The sequence below is a fragment of the Tachyglossus aculeatus genome, chromosome 21 (assembly GCF_015852505.1).
Source record: "Tachyglossus aculeatus isolate mTacAcu1 chromosome 21, mTacAcu1.pri, whole genome shotgun sequence".
Taxonomy (NCBI): Eukaryota; Metazoa; Chordata; class Mammalia; order Monotremata; family Tachyglossidae; genus Tachyglossus; species Tachyglossus aculeatus.
Window position 1 is genome coordinate 43,857,079 of NC_052086.1, and position 26,915 is coordinate 43,883,993.

The 26,915-nt window shown below is 51.4% G+C and overlaps 1 protein-coding gene across 1 annotated transcript; it reads left to right on the top strand.

The window, feature by feature from the left end:
- Positions 1–317: 317 nt before the first annotated feature.
- On the top strand, positions 318–12,971 carry TBX3 (T-box transcription factor 3). The gene is made up of 7 exons (XM_038763347.1): positions 318–1,357; positions 2,838–3,105; positions 4,488–4,634; positions 6,203–6,279; positions 7,799–7,956; positions 9,481–10,220; positions 10,837–12,971. Exons 1-7 carry the CDS (start codon positions 963–965, stop codon positions 11,302–11,304), a joined length of 2,253 nt encoding a protein of 750 aa, XP_038619275.1. The 5' UTR covers positions 318–962; the 3' UTR covers positions 11,305–12,971.
- The last annotated feature ends 13,944 nt before the right edge of the window (positions 12,972–26,915 follow it).

Sequence of the window (26,915 nt, forward strand, 5' to 3'; positions counted from 1 at the left end):
GCCCACAACACATCCATACAATCGGACGCAACGAGAGCACACACTCACAGGGAATTCTTCAAGGCTGAGGCTGTCTCTCCCTCTCTCTCTCTTTCTCTTTCCCTTTCTCTCCCTCTCTCCTCTCCCCTCCTTTCTCCCTCTTTCTCTTTCTTTTTCTCTCTCCCTTTCCTCTCCCCTTTTCTCCGGCCGGAACAGGGAACATGAATCTCATTTTCCTGCTTGATTAAAAACGCGAGAGGGGGAAGAGAGAAGAAATCACTGAATTCAAGGCACCATTCGGAGCCAGGGGGAGGGCGAGGGGGTGGGGGGGAGCGGGGGAAGGATTGGAGCCGGTTCGCCGATTAAGTTTTGTTGCTGCTTGTTGCGAGAAGGGTGATTAACACACCGATTTTCGTGTTTTTTTTTTTTCCTGGACTTTTTTTTTTCCTTTCTCCTCTCTCTCAGAGCGGAGATCTGGTTCGGCTGCGGGGACCTCGAGGGGGGGAAATAGAGCGAGAAGAGGGAGAAAAAGAATAAACCCTCCTCAGACGTCCAGCGACATCCATAACAAAGGAAGAGAGGGAGGGGGGTTGGAAAGTTAAGGATTCCAGGAACTTCAGGCGAGAGTTTTTATCTCGAGCTGAGAATAAGGAGACCGGCGCGTCTGGAAAAAGCCACGACTTGGGTTCGGATTCTTTTCCCTTCTACCTACGTGAAAGCGACAGAGACGACTTCCAAGGAGAGGGGAACATCCCCCTCCCCCTCGCCCGCACCCCCAACCCCCGACTCTCCCGAGTGATTGCACCCCGTGTTGTTCCTGTTTGTGTTTTTTCATAGACACAATTTTCTACCTTGGGGGGCGGCAGTTTGTGTTGGTTTCTTTTGTTTTTCTTTTTTAAAATAATGTACTGCTAAAGAAAACCTCCCCGGACACTCTTGAAGACTATACTCTGCCAGCAGGCCACGACCTCAGGGAGGAGTGAATGAGTCTGCCCATGAGAGAACCAGTCATTTCGGGGACAGGCATGACTTACCACCCTTTCCTTCCTCACCGGGCACCGGACTTCGCCATGAGTGCCGTCCTGGGACACCAGCCGCCTTTCTTCCCGGCCCTGGCCCTGCCGCCCAACGGAGCCGCCGCTCTGTCTCTCCCCGGGGCTCTGACCAAGCCGATCATGGATCAGCTGGTGGGGGCCGCGGAGACCGGAATCCCTTTCTCTTCGCTGAGCCACCAGGCGGCTGGACACCTGAGGCCTCTCAAGACGCTGGAGCCGGAGGAGGAGGTCGAAGACGACCCCAAGGTCCACCTGGAAGCCAAGGAGCTGTGGGAACAGTTTCACAAAAGAGGGACGGAGATGGTCATCACCAAGTCGGGAAGGTAGGTCCGCCTTGGGAGGGATTTTGTTTAGGGTTTGGGCCGCAGACCGCCCCTGTAAAGGGGGAGAAAAGATACTCCAAAAGTACTACTTCTGTCTCAGAGGCAGCTGAAGTTAGACGCCTCTTCGTTCCCGGTCTACACCCGAGGAGATCAGGCCATATGTGTTGTGGGAGGTTAAGGGGGATTGTACCAACACGGACACACATAATCACACATCCACACTCACCCACACGACAGAGGAAAGAAGATTAAAAAAGGAAACCTTTTGACCCACAAGGTCTGCCTCTCCTTTTGACTTTCCCTTCCTATATCTCTTCCTCCCTTAACCAGAAGGTTTCTATGGGCATGAAAGGGAACCCTACCTTCCTTCTCTCCACCGTTCACTGCCGGTGGGAGCAAAGAGAGATGTGCCTGTAGTTGTGCTGTGGGAGAGAAAACCGATCGGACGAAAAAGGGATCGCACGCCCAACTCACATGTTTGTAATCAAAAGAGAAAATTAAACAGGCACTTTCTGGCGATCAGAATGACGTGGGTAGAGATGCGTGTAGTATGGGTTTTTTTTTTTGCTTTCTCTAAGTCCGCACCCCAAAGCGTAATTACCCCCCAGCCCAGTGAGCCCTTTCCAGGAGCCGTGTCCCCCGTATGACGATATTTTAACTCGCTGGTGCCCCTTTTTATGACATCTATCGAAGATTGTAAAGCCATAAAGCGAAAACAACCAATACCAAGGGTTCCCCGCACCCCCGATCGCGATCTCGGTGCAAATTGTGGTTAAAAAGATTTTGAAGGAAAGTTTTCCTAGGTAGTAAGGCACTGCTCATTCGTGGTTAAGTCCTAAATCCAGCTTGCCGAGACCTAACCGCTCGGGATAATGAGCTACAAATCTGGCGGGCGCCGTCCTGCTGCAGTTTCAGACTTTGCAACCGTGTGTGTAATGTCACTTCTGAAACTCGCTCGAGTTCTGACTGGGTTTTGGAAACTCTTGGGCCGTGACCCTGCCCTGGAAAACAGCGTGGCTGTTTCCCAACGGAATCTTCTCCGGCCAACTGACTGAAACGTCAAGAGTTTCAGCCAAAATTTCTTGTTTAGAGAGAGTCGAGATGAAAAATCTGACCGTGTTCCTCTGCAACGGGCACCCTAATGCGCATTTCCCCCAGCCTCCACCGTTTTGAACCCAGCCAAAAGGCGTCTCCAATGACCATCATAATAATGATAATAAGTCACAGTTTTCATCGTCATTTCCAAAGGCATTTTCGGGAGTTGTTGAAGCAGAAGGCAGGGTCTCTCCTGATTTTGTTCCATCGTAGATGTGGGATAAGACCTCGAAAGTTGGGCAGTTTTAAAACAACAAAGAACAGAGACTTTAGAGATTGGATTTGTATGTTACCGAGGGACGATGGAACCACACGCTAACCTAAAACGATTCTGCTTTCTGTTTGGTTTCTCCTCCTCCTCTCCCTACTAAACCCTCTGTTTTAGGAGAATGTTTCCTCCGTTTAAAGTGAGGTGTTCTGGGCTGGATAAAAAGGCCAAGTATATTTTGCTGATGGATATTGTCGCCGCCGATGATTGTAGATATAAATTCCACAACTCGAGATGGATGGTGGCCGGCAAAGCTGACCCCGAAATGCCAAAGAGGATGTACATTCACCCGGACAGTCCGGCCACAGGCGAGCAGTGGATGTCTAAAGTGGTCACTTTTCACAAACTGAAACTTACCAACAACATTTCGGACAAACACGGATTTGTAAGTTGCTTTCCGGTCCCCAAACTCTGTTCGTAGGCCTCCCCTCTCCTCCGTGATCGGAAATTTCCGTCTTCTCTCGCCTTCCTCCTCTCTCCCTTGCCCCAATAATGAGGTCCCCTCCTCAATTCCCCTCCCGATACGCCACATTAAGCAATTTTCGGGGTGGGAAAGGCTCGGTAAGTTTCCTAAAGAAGGGAAGTGGGGAGGAAAATCGGCGGCCCTGGCCTTTCTCCTTAACTGAGTGGAAAAAGATACCTACTCAGGGTTTCGTGCCTGAAAGCAATCTTAGCCCTGAGAAGTTCATAATTCGAATTTACTGTCAAGGCCTCGCTGTTCGAACCAATTTATTTATTTATTTTGGTAAGTCACTCATAATCATACTCTGGTCTTTTTTTTTTTTTAAGACCGAGATATTATACGGTCGGGAATGTTTTCCAAAGCCTCTTTCCTTCCTGAAACAAACCTCCTTTTCCGGGACTTCTCAAGGCTCGGAGGTTTTACCAAGTGCGATTCCCAGACCCCGTATCTCGGAGGGGACTGTAAGGGCCAGATTTTTAGCAAAAAAAAATGGGGTTTTGGGGCGGCAGATTTGGGAGATTGGAGGGGAGAAAGAGGAGAGCGACGGAAGGAGAGAAGTTAATTGATCAGGTTGAGTAAGTGTTTAAACAAAATACAGCCCCAAAGCCCAAGGTAGAAGGGAGAGCCGGAAACCCCCGGACGCTGCCAGTCTGGAGGGTCAGATGGACTCGATCCTTTGGAAAAGGTTATCTTTAACTTTACTGGTCAGGAGGAATTTTTTTTTAAAGGAGAAAGAAGTTAGGAATTTAGCATAATTCAATGAGTCCAATGGACTGATAAGTACCCAATAAACTCAGATGAGAGGGGAGGGTAGAGTTGGGGTGGAGGGAAATGTGTCCTGAAAAGAAGATTGCATTTGCTCCTCGTGATTTGATTAGGAGATAAATTTCCCTCTGGATTTTGGCTCTCGGGGGCCTTAAGTGGATTGGGACCGTCAATTAGTCGGAACTCAAGTACCCGGATTGTTTCATAAATTAAAATACATTTTGTTCTTATCTAAGGGTTTCTCCCAGACACTCTCTCCTCCTGGCGGTGACGTGTGGGCGCTAAAGTCCGAGGAACTAGAGATAATTCTCTAAACCCAGGCCTATAGAGATAGGGCCCGGTGGAGCGTTGGGTGGTTTATGCGAGGGGGAGTCCCCTCGGTGAGTCGAGTCCCCGGATTTCCCAGGTTGAAGGGAGGTCCCTGTCCCCCCACTCCCCGCTGCCCACCTTCCACCCCAAGAATAGGCGCCTTCACTAGGGGCTGGGGACCGCCGACTCCCAGCCCAAGCCAACCGGCCTCGGCGCCTCTCCCTTCGCAGACGATTTTGAATTCGATGCACAAATACCAGCCAAGGTTTCACATCGTCAGAGCCAATGACATCCTGAAACTCCCCTATAGTACATTTCGGACATACGTGTTCCCGGAGACCGAATTCATAGCTGTGACGGCTTACCAGAATGACAAAGTAAGAGAGGTCTTTTTTTTTTCTGTATTTTAATGTCGGAGAAAATGTGGTTTGGGGTCGGCGGTGGGAAGGGCGAGATCAGATTGGGAGGAGGGGGGAAATGATGTGGCGAACCCCGGGTTAAACTCGAGGGAAGGGGGTAGGCCCCAACAACTTTTTCAGGAGGGGCCTGGAAACCTAGGACGGGTGGACGGATGCCTATTAATGTCTTGTCCTGCCGCGTTTTTATTGTTTTGTGTGTGTGGCGGGAGGAAAGTTAAGTCGCACAAATCCAGTCTCTGGTCTCCTTGTCCTTCCAATGGGGGAGGGAAAACCCCCGGGAAGTAGGGTAGGGGGCCTCTGGGGTCCTGTTTAGGCCTAGGATAAGGTGGAGGGGGGTGGGGACGACGACCACTTCTCGGGGGAGGGAGAAGGGAAGTTGGAGGGGAGGCAGAATCTAAACCGAGAGGGTCCGGATCTGCGTAGGGATAGAGCGGAGGTGAGGAGTGGAGAAGGAAGGCCCCGATTATTCCCGACGGATTTCACTCTGGAAGAAGCAGGGAGGGAGAAGGAAGAGGGAGCCCCCTACCCTGAGAGGGTCTGGTCCGTGTTCATGATGGAGAACCGTCTCCAGGGGGGCTGTGTGTGGCGTGGAGAGAGATTGAAACCAGGGAGCGCGCGATGAGTGAATCTGGAGAAGGGAGCGTGCGTTTGGCTGGCTCCAGCTGGGGGAGGGGGAGTGGGGAGAAAGTAGAAGGGTGAAGGGGAATGAGGAGAAAGATAGGAGGAAGAGTTTCCAAAAGCGGCCACTTTCGGAGAGTTGGAAAATACATCCTGTCTCCCCATTTTCCCCAGAGACAGGACGGGCTCTCCAGGTGACTCGCTACCCTCCATACTTTCATCTTGGGTTGGGGGTCTTCGTCCTGTGTCCCGGGTATTTTTGTATTTTCATTTCAAGGACGCAGGGGGCATTGGAACCCACTCCCCCCTGCCCCCCCCCCCCAAGTGGTTTTAGTAGTAATAATAATCATAATAGGCAAAGCAGATAACCGAAAACAAATGTTTTCAATGGTAACCCAAGCCTTTTTTAATCTAAAAAATGCTGCTACAATAAAAGGCTTTTTGTAAGTGGAATTTACCTTCTATCCAACACACGCAGTTTGATTCTATAAATCGCTTTACTAGAGCCAGGGAAGGAGTGGGAGTCGGACTGTAATTCCTTTTACGATTAATTGTGGCATGTAAAAATAAAAAAAAACTAAATGAAAACATGACTTTAATAGTTAGAAGTTCACCATTTTACGTTCACTCAGCCGCGGAAGGTATATTATAAGTAAAGTTGGTGCCTTATTAGCCAACGGGGCCATTTGCATTAACTGCCGGGGCTTTCCCCCCTGTCAGGAGAAGGCAGAACCTGTCAGAGCGGACTCTGACTTTCCTTCACCCCGAATTCCTCTTCTCACCCATTCCTCCCTTACCTCCCCCACCCCCCGATTTATCCACGACCAGGAGGAAGAGGGGGAGGAGAACGAAGCCCGGGCAGAATATGGGACAAAAGTTATTTTCTCACTCGTGTGTCCTCTTTCCAGATAACCCAGTTAAAGATTGACAATAATCCCTTTGCAAAAGGTTTTCGTGATACCGGGAATGGGAGGCGAGAAAAGAGGTGAGCTGGAATAAATTCGTTGGGGGGGGGGGGGGGAGCGATTTGAAGAGAAGTTGATGCATATTCTGTTTGTGAGACCGACCGCGCTTTCTTCTTTCTCTTGAGCCCTCCTTCCACCTTCATGCCTCGACTTCTCTTCCACCCCAATACCCTGAGGCTACCCCACCAGGTCATCCCATGGCAATTGAAACCCATAATTTAGCTGGGTGGGAGGGAAGGTGAAGGACGGGGGTCTTTTACCGTCCTCCAGCCAGACCTCAGTTTTTTTCGGTACTTTTCCGTGCCTGGTTGAGTAAATCTGGAAGGTATGAGAGGAAGATGATAGTTCGAAACCGAAGGACTTATGGTGTCAATCTGAAGGAGGATTTTGTCTTTCCTTTTGTGAGTGTCGGGACCTTCGAGAACCGGATGGTTGATCGGGAATAAACAAAGGCGATGGTCCCCAAACCCTGTCAGAATAGGTAGGGATTTGACTGGAGACACCCGCGGCCAGAAACTGGCATCGACAGAATTTCCCTCCCCGCCCTCCCAGCCCTTCACGATGGATCATCACTTATTTCTTTTATTTTTCTTACCTGAAGTGGGCTCTGAGCCTATGGAGATAAACCGAAACTTCTCCCCACATCTCCACCCTCGTCGAAATCTTCTGTGTCCTTACCCTGCATATCTGGGGATTCTTGCCTCACCTCCCCCCCAGCTCAGACACCTCCTTAAAAAGATAAAGTTCCCACCTTTCTCTTTTAGTTCCAAAATTTTTCTGACCCAGAAGATGAGAAGATCAATCAAGCAATGGTATTTATTGAGCGCTTACTATATGCAGAGCACTGTATTAAGTTCTTGGGAACGTAAACTACAAAAGAGTTGGCAGACACATTCCCTGCCCACAAAGACCTGTTTTCCAATCTGTTCCCTCCAGCCTCCAAGGGTGAAGAGAAAGCTTTCTCCTGAGTCCAACGAACGGAAATGATTTGTAATTTCTCTCAAAATATAAATAGATTTTTACTCCGGGTTAATTGTTAGAGAGAAGATTACATAAAGTGGCCGGCGAAAGAACCACTTCCTAGCAATCTTAGCAACCATTAAAACGCTTAATAGAGGGAGCATCACAATCAGAGACTTAAATCCTCCTACAGTCTTCCCCTCCCCATTTAACGTCAACGGGGCCCTGCAGATGTCTCTCAACCGTCTCCAATGCACTCTTCCCGTTCATCAAGATATGAGGGTCCTGTCTCCTTCCCTGCCTCCCGATCCCCTCTCCTTAACCCTTCTTAAGGCCTAGAGCCTAAGAATAAATAACCCGCATGATTCCAGCACTCTGGACCATGTTCGTCCCCCCGTTCCCCATCAAGAACCTACCTATCGGTGATAGGAGTCGGGAGGGAAGACTGTGTTGGACAGATTCAGCCTGGGAGGGGGTGGGGGTGAGTGTGTGTGTGTTAGGGGAGGGGTGTGTCCGGCAGAATCAGGTCCCATGATACTAAAAATAGTGTGTTTCATGTCTGATGGGTTTCTTCCACAGAAAGCAATTGACCCTGCAGTCCATGAGAGTGTACGATGAGAGACATAAAAAGGAGAATGGGACTTCGGATGAATCCTCTAGCGAGCAGACTGCTTTTAAATGCTTTGCCCAACCCTCTTCCCCGGCAGTGTCTACTGTAGGGACTTCGAATCTCAAAGGTGAACCCCAGCCCCCTGCCCCTTATCCTTCCGGGCTTGTTTGCCTGGGGGGGGGGGGGGGTTGGTTTAGCGAGATGTGGGTGGCTGGGTTGGGGGAGGGGGGCGGGGTAAGCCCCTGAGCTGCCTCTCTTAGATAATTTCCGTCCTTGTTGTGCTCTGCCTTAGCTCGGTTTCGGAGGCAGGGGCATGGAAGGGTTGAACAGAAGTATGAAGTTCTAAGTTGCAAACATGCTGTTGATATTCGTGTTTAAATCTGGAATCAGGCTACTACCTCTCCCTCCCCCCATCCACCTCTCCTCCCCTCCCCCCATTCCCCGCCCAAGCACTAATTTGTTTTGGGGTTGTTTGTTTATTCCCCTCTCCCCACTATACCACCCACCCCCCTTCCAACCTCCACAGTGGCTGCAAACCTTGCCTTTAGCAGTTCGATTTGCCAGGACCCAAGATGTGCATAATGGGGGGGGGGGGGGGGGGTCTTTTGCTACCTGGATAGGGTGAGATAGGAGATAAAAACTCGGCCATAAAGTCAATTGGCTTGCGTGGGTGGGGTCGGGGCAACCGGGGTGATGACGTAATCAAGGTGGGGGAGGGGGCGAAGGAGGAGGAGGAGATGGGTCCGTTCTTGAACCGGTTTCCTGTGTTTAAAGAGCAGGCAATATTTATTTGGAAAGAAAAAACCACACACACACAACGGAAGAAACCTGTTTTCGAAATGAGACCAATCCATTTCGACTGTAGAGTGGAAAGGAATCGCAGACCCCCCGTCCCCCACCCCAGCGACCCCATTCCCCTCATTCATTCAATCGTATTTATTGAACACTTACTGTGTGCAGGGTACTGTACTAAGCGCTTGGGAAGTACAAGCTGGCAACATATAGAGACAGTCCCTACCCAACAAGGGGCTCGCAGTCTAGAAACACCCTAAGAGAGAACCATAGTGTGCGCAATAGGCACTCCCCCACAGGGGCTTCTCCGTGTCCATAAAATAAGGTCCATAACATAGACCTTGAGGTGTGGTTCCACCTATGTAATGGAGACCAGGCGGTGAGCGAAAGGGATTAGGTGTACTGGAGTCGTTGCTAATTCGGAGGCCTGGGGGCTTTGATTATTCCCCTTTACAATGCCCCTTGCGTTATGCCGAGGGCGGCGGCTGAACCACGTTTGCAATTCCAAAGTGGGACCGTCCCAGCCCCCACCGGAGGGGGTAGACCCCACCCTCCACCTGGAGCTCCCTTCTCACCTTGAAGAATAACGTGGTTTAGTGGAAAGAGCCCGGGCTTGGGAATCAGAGGCCGTGGGTTCTAATCCCAGCTCTGCCGCTTGTCACCTGTGTGACTTCGGCCAAGTCACTTCTCTGGGCCTCAGTTACCACCTCTGTAAAATGGGGGAGCCCCCCGTGGGACAACCTGATGAACTTGTTGTATCTACCCCAGCGCTTAGAACGGCGCTTGGCACGTATTAAGGCTTAACAAATACCACCATCATCATCTTCATCACCTGTGTGTCTGGACCCTCCCCAAATAGATCCCAGCTGTCCCAGCGAGGGCGACAGCGACGCAGAGGTCAAGGACGAGCCGGGCCACGAGGTCAGCGATTCGGGCAAAATCACCACCACCACCTCCGAAGACCCTCCCCGGGAGAAAGGCAGCCCCACCGCGCCCAAACCAGTGGGAGGGTCGTCGTCGTCTTCCTCCTCCGCCCTGTTCCCCCCGGAGGTGGCGGTCAGCGGCCGGACCCGGGAAGGGACCCGTCCAGACTCCAGGCACAGTCCGGCCACCATCTCGTCCAGCACCCGCGGCCCCGGAGGCGGCGATGACCGCAAGAGTCCCGGAGGAGGAGGGGGCGGTGGTGGCCGGGAGGGGGTCCCCAGGGCGGAGGAGGGCCGAGGGCTCCCTGGAGGCAAGGAGGCGTTCGCCCCGCTCACAGTGCAGACGGACGGCGGGGCGGCCGGTGTGGTCCCGGCTCTGGGCCAGGGACCCCTACCCAACCTCGGCTTCCCCCCGGGCCTCGCAGGGACCCCCTTCTTCAGCCCCCTGAGCAACGGTCACCCGCTCCTCCTACACCCAAGCCAGTTCGCCATGGGGGGAGCCTTCCCCGGCATGGCGGCCGGAATGACCCCTCTGCTGGCCACGGTGTCAGGAGCCTCCACCGGGGTCACCGGGCTGGACACCACGGCCATGGCCACCGCGGCCGCCCAGGGATTGTCCGGCGCCTCGGCCGCAGCTCTGCCCTTCCACCTCCAGCAACACGTTCTGGCTTCACAGGTACTTAAGTTCCCTCCCCATTCTTTACGGCCTGTCGTCTCCTCCTTGCTCCTACCTCCCTCCTTCCCCTCCCCAAGGGGGGAGGACATGGGGGGGGGGGACTCTGGGGCAGAAAGGGTTAAGCAATTTGCCCATCCGCGCAATGCTAAGCGCTGGGTAGCTCGGGGGCCTGCCTGTATATGGTGATCCCCTCCGCCGACGGGGTAGATCTAGGGGCGGGGAGGGAGGAAAAGGACTTCCCTTGGGTTTTGTTTGTCTGGGACGTGCGTCCCCTCCCCGGGGAGGTCCTCCGCCATTCGATCTTTGGTGTCCGGAGGAAGTGGGGAGGGGGCCGGGTTTAGGGGGGGTGATGGATCAATTCCAGGTTCGATTCGGCTTTGCGTCCTCGTGGCGGGGGAGAAGTTGCGGCCTAAATTCCGCTCCCACTGTGTGCCAAGCACTGGGGTCACAGAAAGCTGATTTGGGGATCCCCTTCTTTGGTGGGACACTTTATCCCAGGGGCTTGGGGCGATTCTCCGGACAGTTTGGAGAGGGGGCTCTGGGAGTCCTGTTTTCCCGGGCCCCTCCTGCAGGCGCTGACCCCCTCTCCCTCTTCTCTCCCCCTCGTCCCTCGCAGGGTTTGGCGATGTCTCCTTTCGGGGGTCTCTTCCCGTACCCCTACACCTACATGGCCGCCGCCGCCGCCGCCTCCACGGCGGCCGCCGCAGCGTCTAGCTCAGCAGCGCACCGGCATTCCTTCCTGAACGCCGTGCGGCCCCGTCTGCGGTACAACCCCTATCCCATCCCGGTGCCCCTCCCGGACAGTAGCGGCCTGCTGGCCACGGCCCTGCCCACCCTGGCCGGGGGCGCGCTGGAAGCCAAACCCCCTCCTCTCCTGCCCGGGGGCAGCCCGGCCTCCTCGGCCCCCCTGGACTCCGGCTCAGAACTGAACAGCCGGGCGTCCACTCTATCGTCCAGCTCCGTGTCCCTGTCTCCCAAGCTGGGCTCGGAGAAGGAGTCCCAGCCCAGCGAACTCCAAAACATTCAGCGCCTTGTGAGCGGACTGGAATCCAAGCAAGACAGATCCAGGAGCGAGTCTCCCTAACCGGCCGACCACACCGCCCTTCCCGCCCCTTCCCCGGCTCTTCATGGGTCCTGGGAAGAGATGGGGTGGCCACGGTGGGGGGTGGGAGGGTCTGGGAAAAGGGGGCTCCCCTTTCCCCACCCCCGACTCCCTCCTGGATCCCATTCCGAGTTTCGCAGTGCACTTTGTAAAAGAAGGGAGGTCCGAGAGACCCGTCTCACCTACCCGAAAGAGCGAAATCATCTGGATCAAGGGGAGGGGGAAAGGGGGCTGGGGTCGCGGAGAGGGGAGGGGCGAGGTGGGGTGGAGAGAGTCTGAAAGCTGCTATGGGTAGAAATCAACCTCTTTTGCGAAAGGTCACGTTGCCCACAGGAAGGAAAGATTTTCCAGAATCTCCAGGAGTGGGTTTTTCACTGTAAAAAAAAAAAAAAGGAAATGAAATTTTATTGAAATGGGGCGGGGGGAGGATAACTAAAAGAGCAGAAAAGGTGATTCCCCCCCGCCCAGAAAAACCTTAAGTGATTTGCCTATCAGTTCTTCAAAATCAATTATAACGTGCAGAATTGTTTGGGGTGGGCTATAATTGTCGCTCTCGTTAGACTATATTAACGGATCTGTGTCTTTTTAATATTATTGTGATGTCTCCGAGCTATCGAAAGGCTCGCGCATGTTGGTAGAAGTCTACTTTCTGGTTTTATTTTTTATTTTTGAATGCTTGTTTAATTCCCGGGGAGAAAAAGCAAAGACCCCTTTCCTGGCTTCCTCTCCACCCCCCTCTAGCGACAACAAAAAAAGGAAAAAAAAAAATCATTGTTGGAAAGAAAATAAGAGACGATGAGTTTATTTTATCTAAACTAGTTTGATCGTAGGTGTCTCAGCTGTTTTCCTTCTCTTACTGTATATGCAATAACAAGGTTTAAAAAATAATAATAAAAAAGAAGCGGACGCTATTAAGACAAAGTATTTATGTAATTATTTGATAACTTGTACATAAATGGAATATGAATACTCGAAATTAAACTTTAATTTATTGACACTGTACATATCTCTGTAAATAAGACTGCAGCTGCTTTTTTGTCGTTTCCTTAGTCATTTTCATTTCAAGGTCATAGGGTTCCTTTTAAGATGGGAAAAAGCCACACACACACACACACTGCTGAGGTTTTGTAGCCATTTTTGCAAAAAAAATTGCCCAATATTCTCCTTTTTTAAAAAAAGAACCGATTCAAAAGATGATATAGTTGAAATACTTTTTTAAAAGAGGGTCGGGGGGGAGGGTATAGTGCCAATGTATCTTGCAACGGTCATTTCTGTTGCCCGTTTTATATAGGAAAAAATTCATTACTCCTGAACGTTCAACACGCTTCCCAGTGGCTCAGATAAAGCGGGGAGGGAGGGACGAAAAAATACTGTGGTTTTGATTTTTGCCAATTCTTTGGTGTGTAAATTGAATACTAGGTTTTACTGCTGTTGTCGCTGTTGATCCTGGTTTGAGTCGGTGCATAATAATAGATTCATCTATATATTCACAGCTTTGAAAGTCAGACGCTGAAATCTGGTTCCAAACCCTCCCCTCCCCCAATGAAGGTATATTTTGTGTTATATCATTGTTGATGAGTTCTTGGTTTTCTGTATTTTTTTCTTTAAAAAAAGTCACTGAAATTTCAATAAATTTTTATTGAAATGTCCTCGGGCCTCCTGTTAGTGTTCAAAAGGAGTCTTCCTGGATTCAGGTTTATTATCTGAGTTCTGTCTGTCTGTGTCTCTCTGCTTTTAAGAATTTCCCCGTCTCCCCGTTTGTGTGTCTCCCTGTCTTCCTTTCTCCCGTTCTCCTTTAAAGACATTTTGTATCTCCCTCGGCGGGTCTCTGTCTCCTTTTCTCTTTCCTTTCTTCTCCCTCCCGCTCTCCTTTAAATAATTAAGACCGCCCCCAGTGAACTGAGATGAAGAGATGAAATGAAGCTCAAATGACAGGGAAAGGAGAAGAAAAATAGAGAAATCTTGGTTGCTGGGGGGAAAAGACGCTTTAATTCGAACCGCTTGCTATTCATTATATTTTTAGAAAAAAAAAAAAGAGAAACGCTTTGAAATAAAGGGGGTTGGAGGCCGGCTGAAATTCGGAACCAAAAGCTTTTGGAGCCTCTTCCCTTAATGGGAAAAGATTGAAGACGTTGAGAAGTTCGTTCGTGTGGAGACTTGGTCAGGTTTTCTTCTGTCATAAATTAATCAAGCCAAAATGAAGAGCTTGGGAACCACAAAAGTTAAACTTTAATGTGTCTCTCTCTCAACCTTATTCCCCCACTTCACTCACCTCACTAACCCCACTCCGATCCCCTCGGCTGGGGGAGACACGTTGAATAAGGCCTCCTCTTAGCCTATTCTTAGCCCCTTGATTCTGGTAGATGGGGTCGCTACTTCTTGGCTTTGTTGTGCCGACGGGCTGTGGCTTTTTGGGTTTTGTGGTGGGGGTCATGGGGAAAAGGGGAAAACTAAAAGACAGGTGGGTGAGGGCCACAATCCCCGCGGCTGATGATTCCTACTCCAGGATGCAACAATCCTGGGAGGGAATTTAGGAAAGGTGAGATCTGATGCCCCTCTCTCCCCACATCTGCCCTCTCCCTCCCCGAACCCAAAACCAAGCCTTTCAGGAACTAATGATGGGCTTGGCGAGTTTTCCGGGAGCTGCTGCGGCCCTCAAAACCCAGCCTTATTTCGACGGCGGCCCTAGCCTCCCCCTCTCCACCCTGGGTCCGCATTTGTGGCGAGGGGGCTCTGGTGGATGGGTCTCTTCTTGTCGGGATGGAAATGGCCCTCTACAGGCCCATCCCGAATCCCAGCGATTTTAGGTTTTGCTTCAAATCGGGGGAGGGGATAAATCCAGATACCTTATTTGGAGGGGGGGGGGCACCAAGCCCCCCACCTCTGGGGATGGGCCGGTCCCGAGAGCTGTGCTGCGGCAGTGACCCCGGAAAGTTTGATAGGGAAGAGAGGGTGGGCAGGGCGGCAACCAGTCTCACCGCAGTCCATGCCCCACGGATGAGGAATCTTTAAGGGTCTCCATGGGGATGGGGCAAACTGTATTTCCGGGAAACAGGGAGGTCCAGTGTCCGGTCTGGATACCCTCTGGTTTCTCCTCGGCCCCTCTCTTCCCAGCGGTTCAGCGGCAGGGGCCTAGACACCCTGAATCCCGAAAATGAAAGACCCGTGGTCTTCCCCGTCAATCTGCCCGGAGCCCGGGAGAATTTGGGAGACGGTGAGAGGGTCTTAACTGGCCTGTACTCTGTTTCACCTGATCCTCTCTGAAAGAGGTTCCAGGAGGCAGGAGAATAATAATTATGACATTTGTTAAGCACTTACTATGTGCCAGGCACTATGCTAAGCGCTGGGGTAGTTACAAGCAAATGGGTTTGGACACAGCCCCTGTCCCACGTGGGGCTCTCAGCCTCGATCCCCATTTTATAGATGAGGGGCTTCACTCAGCAATTCGACTGAGGAAGATCCTCAGAATTTCATGGAACCTCGCCCCCCATGCTTGGGTGGTGAAGAGGGTCGTTCCCTCCTCCTTCTAGTCCATCCCCTCCCCACACGAACACTCCCCCCCCCCCCCCAACACACGCACCGTGGCTGGGGATATTTCGGGAGGCCTATGTGTACATATGTGTGTGTGCTCACAAGTTTGAATCCGGACTTGTCAGCACACTTGCATTTGTGTGCGTGCATGGATATTGAAGCGTCGGCGTGTGTCCGCGTGGGTCTGAATGCACGTGACTATGTACCACCATGTGTATGTTCATGTTTTCGTGTGTGTGTTTGTGTGGATGGGAGAGTCTCACTCTTTAAGCGGCTCCCAGGTGAAAATAAACACACCACACACCCCCACACACAAACACAAATAACCCCGCCAGAAGGGCTTCGATTTTCCTTTCCATTCCAGATTTCGTGTCCCCATCCCATATCCTCCTCCCGCCTCCCCCAGCAGCGCCGCCCCCCGCAAATGAAACTAATCCTCCTTGGGGAGGCCGCTGGCCCGTCCGCAGGTGTATCCTGCTTTTTTTTTTTAATCTCCGGTATCTTATTTGCCTATAGTAACGTTAATGAGTAACTATCGTGGCGCTGGCCGACAGGGGTAAACAGCGAGCCATCTCCCGGGACAATTCGGTGTATTACTCACCTGGCGCCTGGCTCGATAGCCCCAGCGGATTTTATGACCGCGGCGCCCTGGGGCCGGCTGGTCTCCTGGGCTTGGACCGCCATCTATCTGTCCAGCCGGCCAGCAAGTCTAGGCCCTCCCCCAGGCCCCCGCACCCTAAACCGCCCAGCTAAATTTTGGGGAGTTCACAGAGGCCCTCGGCAGGCCAGTGAACGGGAGTTGGGAGAAGGGGTGATGGAAGTGGGATATACCCTGATATTCCACCCTCCCCAGAAAAATCCGTTCTGCTCCGGGCTTCCAGACACGCATCTCTCTCTCTCTCTCTCTCTCTCTCTCTCTCTCTCTCTCTCTCTCTCTCTCTCTCTCTCTCTCTCTCTCTCTCTCTCTCTCTCTCTCTCTCTCTCCAGCCCAGCCTTCCCCTCCACCCACCTTAGAACCCGGGGCCTTCGAGGTCTTGGGGTTCAGGGAGATCTGCTTCGATTATTTCCTTTCACTGCCCAGTCTCTTCTTCCGTCTCTGAGTTTCTTTCCTACTATCTGACCCTGGGTCTCTCTCCTGTCTACCTGTCTCTCTTTTCTGTCTCTGGGCCTCTCTCCCCCAACCCGTTTATCTCTGAGTGTCTCTCCCCCGTCTGTCTCTGGGCCTCTCTCCTGTCTATCTCTGTGTGTCTTTCCTCCTTTCTGGACCTCTCTCCCCCACTCCGTCTGTTCCCGTGTGTCTCTTCCTTTCCGTTCACCTCTGTTTGTCTCTCCTCGCTGTCTGTCTCTGAGCCCCTCTCCTTCCGTCTCTCAGTGTGTCCATGTCTCCTTCCCCCTCCCCCGGACTAAATACTGTATCTACGGAGCGCCTGCGGTTTCTGCCCCCCTTACTCCGACCACATTACAGAATTACTTAATTATTAGTCGATTAAACGTGAAAAATGATTGCGCTTAACTCCTTTCCGTACAGCGCCTAATAACAGGTTCCTCCCTCCTCCCCATCACCCCCTCCCCCGTGGCGACTGGGGAGGGGGATGTGGATCACCGAACCGGTAACCATCGCTCGACTCTGGGAACATTCTCGCCGCCCGAGTTCCTTTGGCCGGGAAGAAGAGTGGGAGTCTGCCCTGGAAACGGGAAAGGAGGGCGTATGCGGGGGTCGGGCGTTCACTTCCTCAGGGATTGCCCACCCCTCCAAAAAGAAAATGCCCCTGCCACTTACTACAAATCAGAAGCAGTTGTGATAGGATTAAAGGTCTCCCACCGGGGAAAGAACGGAGGTTTGGGGAAGCATGCGGGGAGAGAGATGGGCCGTCGTTGTCTCTTGAGAAGCAGCATGGTTTAGTGGAAAGCGCACGGGTTTGGGATTCAGAGGACGTGGGTTCCAATCCCGACTCCACCATTTGGTTTGTGACCTTGGGCAAGCCGCTTAACTTTTCTGTGCCTCAGTTACCTCATCTGTAAAATGGGGATTAAGACTGGGACAATCTGATTAAGATTGGGACAACCTGATGACCTCGTATCTACCCCAGCGCTTAGAACAGTGCCTGGCACATAGTAAGCGTTTAGCTCCCCATTGTCGGGTCTCCGGCCACCCCAAAGGGGGGCTTTGGGAAAACGGACGGGAAAAACAGAAGCGGATCAGCCAGGTCCCGGGAGATCGAGGGAGACATCTCTCTCCCCTTCCCACTCCCTCTGAAATGTTTACAAGAAAATCGAATAGGCGGCCGTTTGCCTTTGGAACTTCTTGAGAGATTTCCGGAGAGAATTAGGTGGGCATTAGACAGTTCGGTGTGTCCCGCACCCCGCCACCGTCAAGAGAAAGGGGTGCGTGTCTTGGAAGAGGTTCCCTCTATCTCGTACCCCGCCTTGGTTTCTCAGCCCTTCGAACCCGCCCCGGGGAGATCTTTATTATCGGGACCGACTTCTAGCCAAAGGTCGAAGGGAGAGCTAAGTGAGAGGAGGGCCAGCAAGCCAGGGAGGGCTCTTTCTGATGGATTCGCAATGCCCCGCGACTTGGGCAATCACACGGGTCATTTCGCCCCGAAGGTGCCCAGGCACAGCCAATGTGGCCCGTCCTGAGTTTTGACGTTCGAAGCCGGGGAGACCAAAGACCCTCCCAACCCTCTACGAGCCCAGAGTACATCGAAAGAAGTGATTTACTTTCGGCATTTTTTTCACCCCCTTCTCAGCCACGGTGGGGCCCGAGGGCAGGGAGGGAGAGACCACTTCATGTCCCCCAGACCCCCTCCCTCTCGAGTCTCCCTCGCCCTTCCACGCGGCGACTGTCTGTCTGATCGTCTGTTGATCTGCCCTGGTCCAGACACCGTGACTGCGGGCTGGCCTTTGCGGCTCCGATAAAAGCACCTTTCCTCCCGTCCAGCCTGGGGGTGGAGGTGTTCCCAACGACTCAACAGTTCCCCCCCAACCATCACCACCCGGAAGACACACACACAAAAATAAGTCCAAACTGGTTACTGATTCTCCCTCCCCAATCTCTGCGCGCCCCTTCCCCAGACTTTTCGCGGCTCTCTGACTTCTCTCCACGTCGAAGAGGCGCGCCCTGCAGGCGAAGGACACCGGTCACAGCCAACTGAAATCCTGACACCCCCGAGAGACTGGGGGGACACGATTCGGTGGGAGTGATTCCCCTCCAGGAGATACCGTTGAGCCCTGTGTTCTAGAGGACTGGAACGAAGGCCTTCCTTCTCGGGTATCGAGAAACTGGGGTACAGCTTTGTTGAGACCTTAGATGGGGAGGGAGGGCTTACTTACGGGGGGGGGGGTTATTATTTTTTTTTTTACACACATCCCTGTCTTCGGAGATATCATTGTCCAGCCCCTTTTGACGTCCCGGCCCTCCTGGGGGACGAAAGGAAGAGCCGATCAGACCGGAGGAGGAGGGATTGGGGCGACCACCTGAATTATCCTTGCCCAAACTTCCAGCAGGGACTGTCCTTGTCTTGGGAAGCCGGGGTTGGGGTTGGGGGTGGCGGGGCGGCGGCGAAGGACTCTGGGGATTCATCTCAGTTCAGAAGAATAAGGGTCCTCTCCCCGAGCTTCGCCTGCCTCCCGAAACGGATCCACTACAGCCGGACAGTATTCGCTCCCTCCTCCTGAGGTCTAGAGGGAGCGGGCTGACCTGAGGTGGGAGAGAGGGGGGCTCGGATCCTTCCCTTTCCCCCTCCTGCCCCAGTGCAGCCCCCTCCTCTTTCCCCGTCCCCCCAGGGTTACCACTGGTGCGTTGGATTTCATCTTGCATCTTTTGAAATGCGATCGTGTGCGCCACTTTAATTTCCCCTAATGACACCCGGGATCTGGTTTCTTGCTTGGGAATTGCAGCGTTTTAACATGCCAGCGGATTTCCACCCGCCCCCCGCTCCCCTCTTCTGAGCCCCATTTCCTCCCAAATCCGAGCTCGGAAAGGTGATACCAGCCCCCACCCCCTCCTTTTCCCCCAGCCCTCCCTCCCCTTTTCCCACCTCTTCCCTCCAAAACCAGAACCCTGGTGCGACCAAGTTCTTTTTTTAACGAAAGTTCCTCGCGGATCACCTGGAGAATAGCTGCCCCTCCTCTCCTGCCCCTCCATCTCGCTCCCAAATGTACCGTTGAAGCTTCCCGGCCCACGCTGGGAATTCCGCTAAGATCTCCCGCCCCGCCCGATGGAGATTCCCACCGCATCCCACCTTGTCCCCACGGCCCTTTCCCGGGCTTCGCGGCCGCTCTCAGACCAAGACACCTAAGGGGGAAATCAAGGTTCCAGTTCGACTTATTGTCTTTGGTTTCGAGAAGCCCGAAAGCCAGGTCTGAATTGTTCTGGAATCTGCCCGGAAAATTCCCTCTCTGTCCAGAAAATTCATGGATTCCCAGCTGGGGTTCCCGGGGGACCCCGCCTCCCAAATCTTGGCCCTTCCAGCAGATTCCTCTGGTTCGGCCTTCCCGGGGCAGAAGTGGATCCGAACCCACCGAACAGGATGGAGAGGGACGAGGGCGGATCCTGAATCCTAGAGGACTTTCTTGGGAAGCCCAAATGCACTGCCGGATCCCAGGGAGGGGCCGACTCCCAATTATCCCTCATCCTTGGAATAATAATAAATAAGTATTGTATTTGTTAAGCACTTACTATGTGCCAATGACTGTTCTAAACGCTGGGATAATAATAATAATGGTATTTGTTAGGTGCTTACTATGTGCCAAGCACTGTTCTAAACACTGGGGTAGATAAAAGGTAATCAGGTTGTCCCACATGGAGTTCACACTCTTAATCCCCATTTTACAGTTGAGGTAACTGAGGCACAGGGAAGTTAAGTGGGTTGCCCAAGGTCTCACCACAGACGAGTGGCAGAGCTGGGATTAGAACCCACGTCCTCTGATTCCTAAACCCGTGCTCTTTTCCACTAAACCACGCTGTTCCTCTAACCCTTGGGACCCCTGACGACCCCTGCTCTTCATGTAACTCCGGGCCGGGAAATGATGGTGGGGTTTGCGTGGGGGAGGGGGGCGGTCTTTCTGTTTTCTTTTGGTCCATTCACAATCCCGAGGGATTTGCTCCCGGGAGAAGCCCGTCCTCCTCCCTAGCCAGCTCAGCGAGACGGTTAAATAGGAGTCAGAGGTTGTGGGTTCTAATCCCGACTCTGTCACATCAACTGTGTGACTTTGGGATGAAGAATGTGCGCCCCACGTGGGACAACGTGATTACTTTGTATCTATCCCAGCGCTTAGAACAGTATGTGACACATAGTAAACGCTTAAAAAATACTATTATTATCATTTATTTTACTTGTACATATCTATTCTATTTATTTTATTTTGTTAATATGTTTGGTTTTGTTCTCTGTCTACCCCTTAAAGACTGTGAGCCCACTGTTGGGTAGGGACTGTCTCTATATGTTGCCAACTTGTACTTCCCAAGCGCTTAGTACAGTGCTCTGCACACAGTAAGCGCTCAATAAATACGATTGATTGATTGATTGATTATTTCCCTCCGACCCTGTGCAGGGCTGGATCAGGGTGGCGGTGGTTTTCCTTCCCCCCCTGCAGCTGGGGTCATCCTCCATCATCATCATCATCATCAATCGTATTTATTGAGCGCTTACTATGTGCAGAGCACTGTACTAAGCACTTGGGAAGTACAAATTGGCAACATATAGAGACAGTCCCTACCCAACAGTGGGCTCACAGTCTAAAAGGGGAGTCTTATTGGGAACCTTGCATTTCTCCCATGTGAATCTAACAGGGATCGAGGGAAGATCTCTAAGTCCTGATCGTGAAGAAGGGCCTTCTCAGCCACAGCAATACGCTCCAGGCTGGGAGTGGGTGCCATCAGCAGCGTGAAGCAGCTGGCTCAGTGGAAAGAGCCCGGGCTTCGGAGTCAGAGGGCAAGGGTTCAAATCCCGGCTCTGCCAACTGTCAGCTGCGTGACTTTGGGCAAGTCACTTCTCTGTGCCTCAGTTACTTCATCTGCAAAATGGGGATTAAGACTGTGAGCCCCCCGTGGGACAACCTGATCACCTTGTAACCTCCCCAGCGCTTAGAACGGTGCTTTGCACATAGTAAGCACTTAATAAATGCCATTATTATTATTATTATTATTATTATTATTATTATCAGGGAATGCGGGAGTCCAATGGTCCAGTGGGTGGGGGATCGAAGGAGGAAGGAGAGCCAGGGGAAGGGGAGACCCACCCTAGAGGGAATGTGTCTGTTTATTCTCTAGACTGTGAGCTTGTTGCGGGCAGGGAAAGCATCTGTTTGTTGTTCTATTGCAATAACAATAATGGTATTTGTTTAGTGCTTACTATGTGCCTGGCACTGTACTAAGCACTGGGGTGGATACAAGCAAACTGGGTTGGACACAGCCACTGTCTCTCATAGGGTTTACAGTCTTAATCCCCATTGCACAGATAAGCACTTAGTACAGTGCTCTGCACACAGTAAGCACTTAATACGACTGAATGAATGAATGAATGAGGTAACTGAGGCATAGAGAAGTTAAGTGGCTTGCCCAAGGTCACATATCAGACAAATGGCAGAGTCGGAGTTAGAACCCACATCCTACGACTCCCAAGCCCATGCTCTTTCCATTAAGCTACGCTGCTTCTCTTGTACCCTCTCAAGCATTTAGTACAGTGCTTTGCACACAGTAAGTGCCCAATAAATATGACTGAATTCATTTATTTTTGTTTGGTACTCTCCCAAGTGCTTAATGCAGTGCTCTATGCATAGTAAGTGTTCAATAAAATCGATTGACTGACTTGCCTTCCAGCCAGCACAGGCAAATTGGGTAGGCTAACTCCTTTGGACTAGGCCAGCATTCTATTTCTCCTGGTTGGGGCCATGAGGGTCCCAAAGATAGCTCCCCACCATTCTCTTTTCCTTCTTCCCTATGGGTGCCCCCTCTCTCCCCACCTCCTCCTCCCTCACCCCCACCTCAATGTGTCCTGCCACTCACCCTGCAACCTAGGGGCCATCCCTCCTCCCAGGACTTCGGAGGGTAAGAGGGATGTCGAGATGTTTTTTAACATTAATGTTTTTTTTTTTCACTCTGACCTCCTCTCCCCTACCCCCAAATTCCTCCTCTCCACCCCCCCCCCCCCCCACATGGCTTATGAATCCTTGTACTTGAGAAGCAGCATGGTGTAGTGGACAGAGTAAAGCAGCATGGCATAATAATAATAATAATGATGGTATTTGTTAAGCACTTACTATGTGCCAAGCACTGTTCTAAGCACTGGGGTGGATACAAGGTGATCAGGTTGTCCCACCTGGGGCTCACAGTCTTAATCCCCATTTTACAGATGCAGTAACTGAGGAAAAGAGAAGTTAAGTGACTTGCCCAAAGTCTCACAGCTGACAAGTGGCGGAACTGGGATTAGAATTTATGCCGTCTGACTCCAAAGCCCGGGCTCTTTCCACTGAGCCACGCTGCTTTCTCAATTCATTCATTCATTCAATCATATTTATTCAGCGCTTACTGTGTGCAGAGCACTGTACTAAGCAATTGGGAAGTACAAGTTGGCAACATGTAAAGATGGTCCCTACCCAACAGTGGGCTCACAGTCTAGAAGGGGGAGACAGAGAACAAAACAAAACATATTAACAAAATAAAATAAATGGAATAAATATGTACAAGTAAAATAAATAGAGTAATAAATCTGTACGAACATATATACAGGTGGGGTGGGGAGGGGAAGGAGGTAAGGCGTGGGGGGATGGGGAGGGGAGAGGAAGGAGGGGGCTCGGTCTGGGAAGGCCTCCTGGAGGAGGTGAGCTCTCTGTAGAAGAGAGCAGCGTCCCTTCCGCTTACCCTGAGGGGCCGCCGCCGCCGCCTTGGGGTGGGCTGCCTTTCCCTTCCGTTCCCGGGAGCCCCCACCATCACCGTCGGACGGCCTCGGCGTCAGGAACAATGACGACGCTGGACGACAAGCTGCTTGGGGAGAAACTTCAGTACTACTACAGCAGTAGTGATGATGAAGACAGCGAGAGGGAAGATAAGAGCAAAGGAGCCACGCTGGATGAATCTGTCCCAGGAGAGGCTGAGCTGGGCAGTGATGGCCTCACAGTTAACACAGGTCCGAAAGGTGTGATTAATGACTGGCGGAGGTTTAAGCAACTGGAAACAGAACAGAGAGAAGAGCAGTGTAGAGAACTACTGCACTAGCCTTCTCTCTGATCTCCCATCCTCGTGTCTCTCTCCACTTCAATCCATACTTCATGCTGCTGCCCGGATTATCTTTGTCCAGAAACGCTCTGGACATATTACTCCCCTCCTCAAAAACCTCCAATGGCTACCGATCAATCTGCGCATCAGGCAGAAACTCCTCACCCTGGGCTTCAAGGCTGTCCATCACCTCGCCCCCTCCTACCTCACCTCCCTTCTCTCCTTCTACTGCCCAGCCCGCACCCTCCGCTCCTCCACCACTAATCTCCTCACTGTACCTCGCTCTCGCCTGTCCCGCCATCGACCCCCGGCCCACGTCATCCCCCGGGCCTGGAATGTCCTCCCTCTGCCCATCCGCCAAGCTAGCTCTCTTCCTCCCTTCAAGGCCCTGCTGAGAGCTCACCTCCTCCAGGAGGCCTTCCCAGACTGAGCCCCTTCTTTCCTGTCCCCCTCATCCCCCTCTCCATCCCCCCATCTTACCTCCTTCCCTTCCCCACAGCACCTGTATATATGTATATATGGTTGTACATATTTATTACTCTATTTATTTATTTATTTATTTATTTTACTTGTACATTTCTAGCCTACTTATTTTATTTTGTTGGTATATTTGGTTCTGTTCTCTGTCTCCCCCTTTTAGACTGTGAGCCCACTGTTGGGCAGGGACTGTCTCTATGTGATGCCAATTTGTACTTCCCAAGCGCTTAGTACAGTGCTCTGCACATAGTAAGCGCTCAATAAATACGATTGATTGATTGATTGATTGATTGATTGTAGGGCTTTGAAGGGAGGAAGAGAGCTTCCACCACCCTCACCCCTCCCAGAACTTCACCCGAGGGTGGGAGGGGAGGGAAGCCGGGCCTCACTACTAAGGGAAGCAGACTGGAATAGTGGATAGGGCCCAGGAGTCAGAATATCATGGGTTCTAATCCCGACTCTGCCTTGGGCAAGTCACTTCACTTCTCTGGGCCTCAGTGACCTCATCTGGAAAATGGGGGTTGAGAATGTGAGCCCTATATGGGACACAACCGTGTCCAACCTGATTTACTTGAATCCACTCCAGTGCTTAGTACACTGCCTGGCACATAGTAAATGCTCAACAAATACCATAATTATTATTATTACACCTTGCCTTGAGCTGGAAAAGGGACAGTGGATCCCTCCATAGTTAGGATCCCCAAGGGGTCCGAGAATGGGAGCTCGATATGGGCAGGGAATATGTCTGTTTGTTGTTGTATTGTCCTCTCCCAAGCACTTAGTACACTGTTGTACACACAGTAAGTGCTGGCTTAGTGGCTTGGAAGTCAGAGGTCGTGGATTCTAATCCCTGTTCCTCCTTGTCAGCTGTATGACTTTGGGCAAGTCACTTAACTTCTCTGTGCCTCAGTTCCCTCATCTGTAAAATGGGGATCAAGACTGTGAGCCCCATGTGGGACAACCTAATTATCTTATATCTATACCAGCACTTAGAACAGTGCTTGGCACACAGTAAGTGCTTAACAAATACCATCATTTATATTAGACTGTGAGCCCGTTGTTGGGTAGGGATTGTCTCTGTTGCCGAATTGTACTTTCCAAGTGCTTAGTACAGTGCTCTGAACACAGTAAACACTCAATAAATATGATTGAATGAATGAATACTTGGCACATAATAACAGTAATGGTATTTATTAAGCGCTTACTTTGTGCCAAGCACTGTTCAAAGCGCTGGATAGTAAGCCCTCCCGTTGTTGGATAGGGATTGTCTCTGTTGCTGAATTGTACTTTCCAAGCGCTTAGTTACAGTACTCTACACAGAGTAAGCGCTCAATAAATACGACTGAGTGAGCAAATATTATTATTACGATTGAATGAATAGTCTATAATCGTTCTCCTAGTTAGTAATCAATCAATCAATCATATTTATTGAGTGCTTACTGTGTGCAGAACACTGTACTAAGCACTTGGGAAGTACAAGTCGGCAACATATAGAGACAATCCCTACCCAACAGTGGGCTCACAGTCTAGAAGGGGGAGACAGAGAACAAAACCAAACACACTAAAAAAATAAAATAAATAGAATAGATATGTACAAGTAAGATAAATAAATAAATAGAGTAATAAATATGTACAAACATATATAGTAATAATAATAATGTTGGCATTTGTTAAGCGCTTACTATGTGCAAAGCACTGTTCTAAGCGCTGGGGGGGATACAAAGTGATCAGGTTGTCCCATGTGGGGTTCACAGTCTTAATCCCCATTTTACAGATGAGGTAACTGAGGCTCAGATAAATTAAGTGACTTGCCCAAGGTCACACAGCAGACATGTGGCGGAGCCGGGATTCGAACCCATGACCTCTGACTCCAAAGCCCGGGCTCTTTCCACTGGGCCACGCTGCTTCTCTATAAATAATAATGACATTTATTAAGCGCTTACTATGTGCAAAGTTCTAAGCACTGGGGAGGTTGCAAGGTGATCAGGTTGTCCCACGGGGGGTTCACAGCCTTCACCCTCATTTTACAGATGAGGTAACTGAGGCCCAGAGAAGTTAAATGACCTGCCTAAAGTCACACAGCTGACAATTGGCAGAGGCGGGATTTGAACCCATGACTTCTTACTCCAAAGGCTGTGCTCTTTCCATGGAGCCACGCTGCTTCACCTGTATATATACAGGTAATAAAAAACAAATCATCATCAATCGTATTTATTGAGTGCTTACGCTTACTGTGTGCAAAGCACTGTACTAAGAGCTTGGGAAGTACAAATTGGCAACATATAGCGACAGTCCCTACCCAACAGTGGGCTCACAGTCTAAAAGACAAACAAACGAGGCCGAAGCTTTTCTGGGGGGGAGCGGGGGGGCGGTCCTCCGCTTCCTCCCGTCAGGACTCCGGAGTCTTGCAGAGCATTTTGCAGAATTGGGGAAGGGGAGGGAAGGGGAAGGATGGAAGGAGGTAAAACGTCTCTTACCTGGCCTGTGAAATCCAGAGAATCGACCTAAGCCTCTCCTCTAGCGCCATCTGCCGCCCGCGGCGGGGGCGTGCAGCCTCCCTGTCTGCCCGCCCCCCAATTTTTTTTTGGGGGGGGGGGGTCTTCGGGATTCTCCCCCCCCCCCGCCCTCACCCCATTTTCTCCCTTTCCGATATACTTAACCTGAAGCAGCATGCCGTAATGCTACCAAAGGAAGCAGCCTGGAACAGTGGTAGAGGCCCCGGGGGGTCAGAAGGGTCATGGGTTCTAATTCAGACTCTGCCACTTGTCTGCTGTGAGGCCTTGGGCAAGTCACTTCGCTTCTCAGGGCCTCAGTGACCTGTAAAGTGGGGATTGAGACTGCTACAGGGACTGTGTCCAACCCGATTCGCTTATAGCCACACCAATGCTTAGTATAGTGCTTGGCACATAATAATAATAATAATAATAATGATGGCATTTGTTAAGCGCTTACTATGTGCAAAGCACTGTTCTAAGCACTGGGGGGATACAAGGTGATCAGGTTGTCCCTCGTGGGGCTCACAGTCTTAATCCCCATTTTACAGATGAGGGAACTGAGGCCCAGAGAAGTGAAGTGACTTGCCCAAAGTCACACAGCTGACAATTGGCGGAGCCGGGATTTGAACCCATGACCTCTGACTCCAAAGCCCGGGCTCTTTCCACTGAGCCACGCTGCTTAGTAAGTGCTTTAACAAATTATTATTATTATTATCCTCTGTAAAATGAGAATGAGAGCCTTTCTTCTGCCTCCCACTTAGATTGTGTACCCCAGGTGGGACAGAGACTGTGCCACAACTTCTCACAGTGCCTCGTTCTCACCTGTCCCGCCCACCGTCGACCCCTGGCCTATGTCCTACCCCTGGCCTGAA

Coding starts and splice junctions, on each gene's coding strand:
- TBX3 (XM_038763347.1), top strand. CDS start 963: ATGAGTCTGCCCATGAGAGAACCAGTCATTTCGGGGACAGGCATGACT. Junction 1,358..2,837: donor GTCATCACCAAGTCGGGAAG/GTAGGTCCGCCT, acceptor CCTCTGTTTTAG/GAGAATGTTTCCTCCGTTTA. Junction 7,957..9,480: donor AGGGACTTCGAATCTCAAAG/GTGAACCCCAGC, acceptor CTCCCCAAATAG/ATCCCAGCTGTCCCAGCGAG.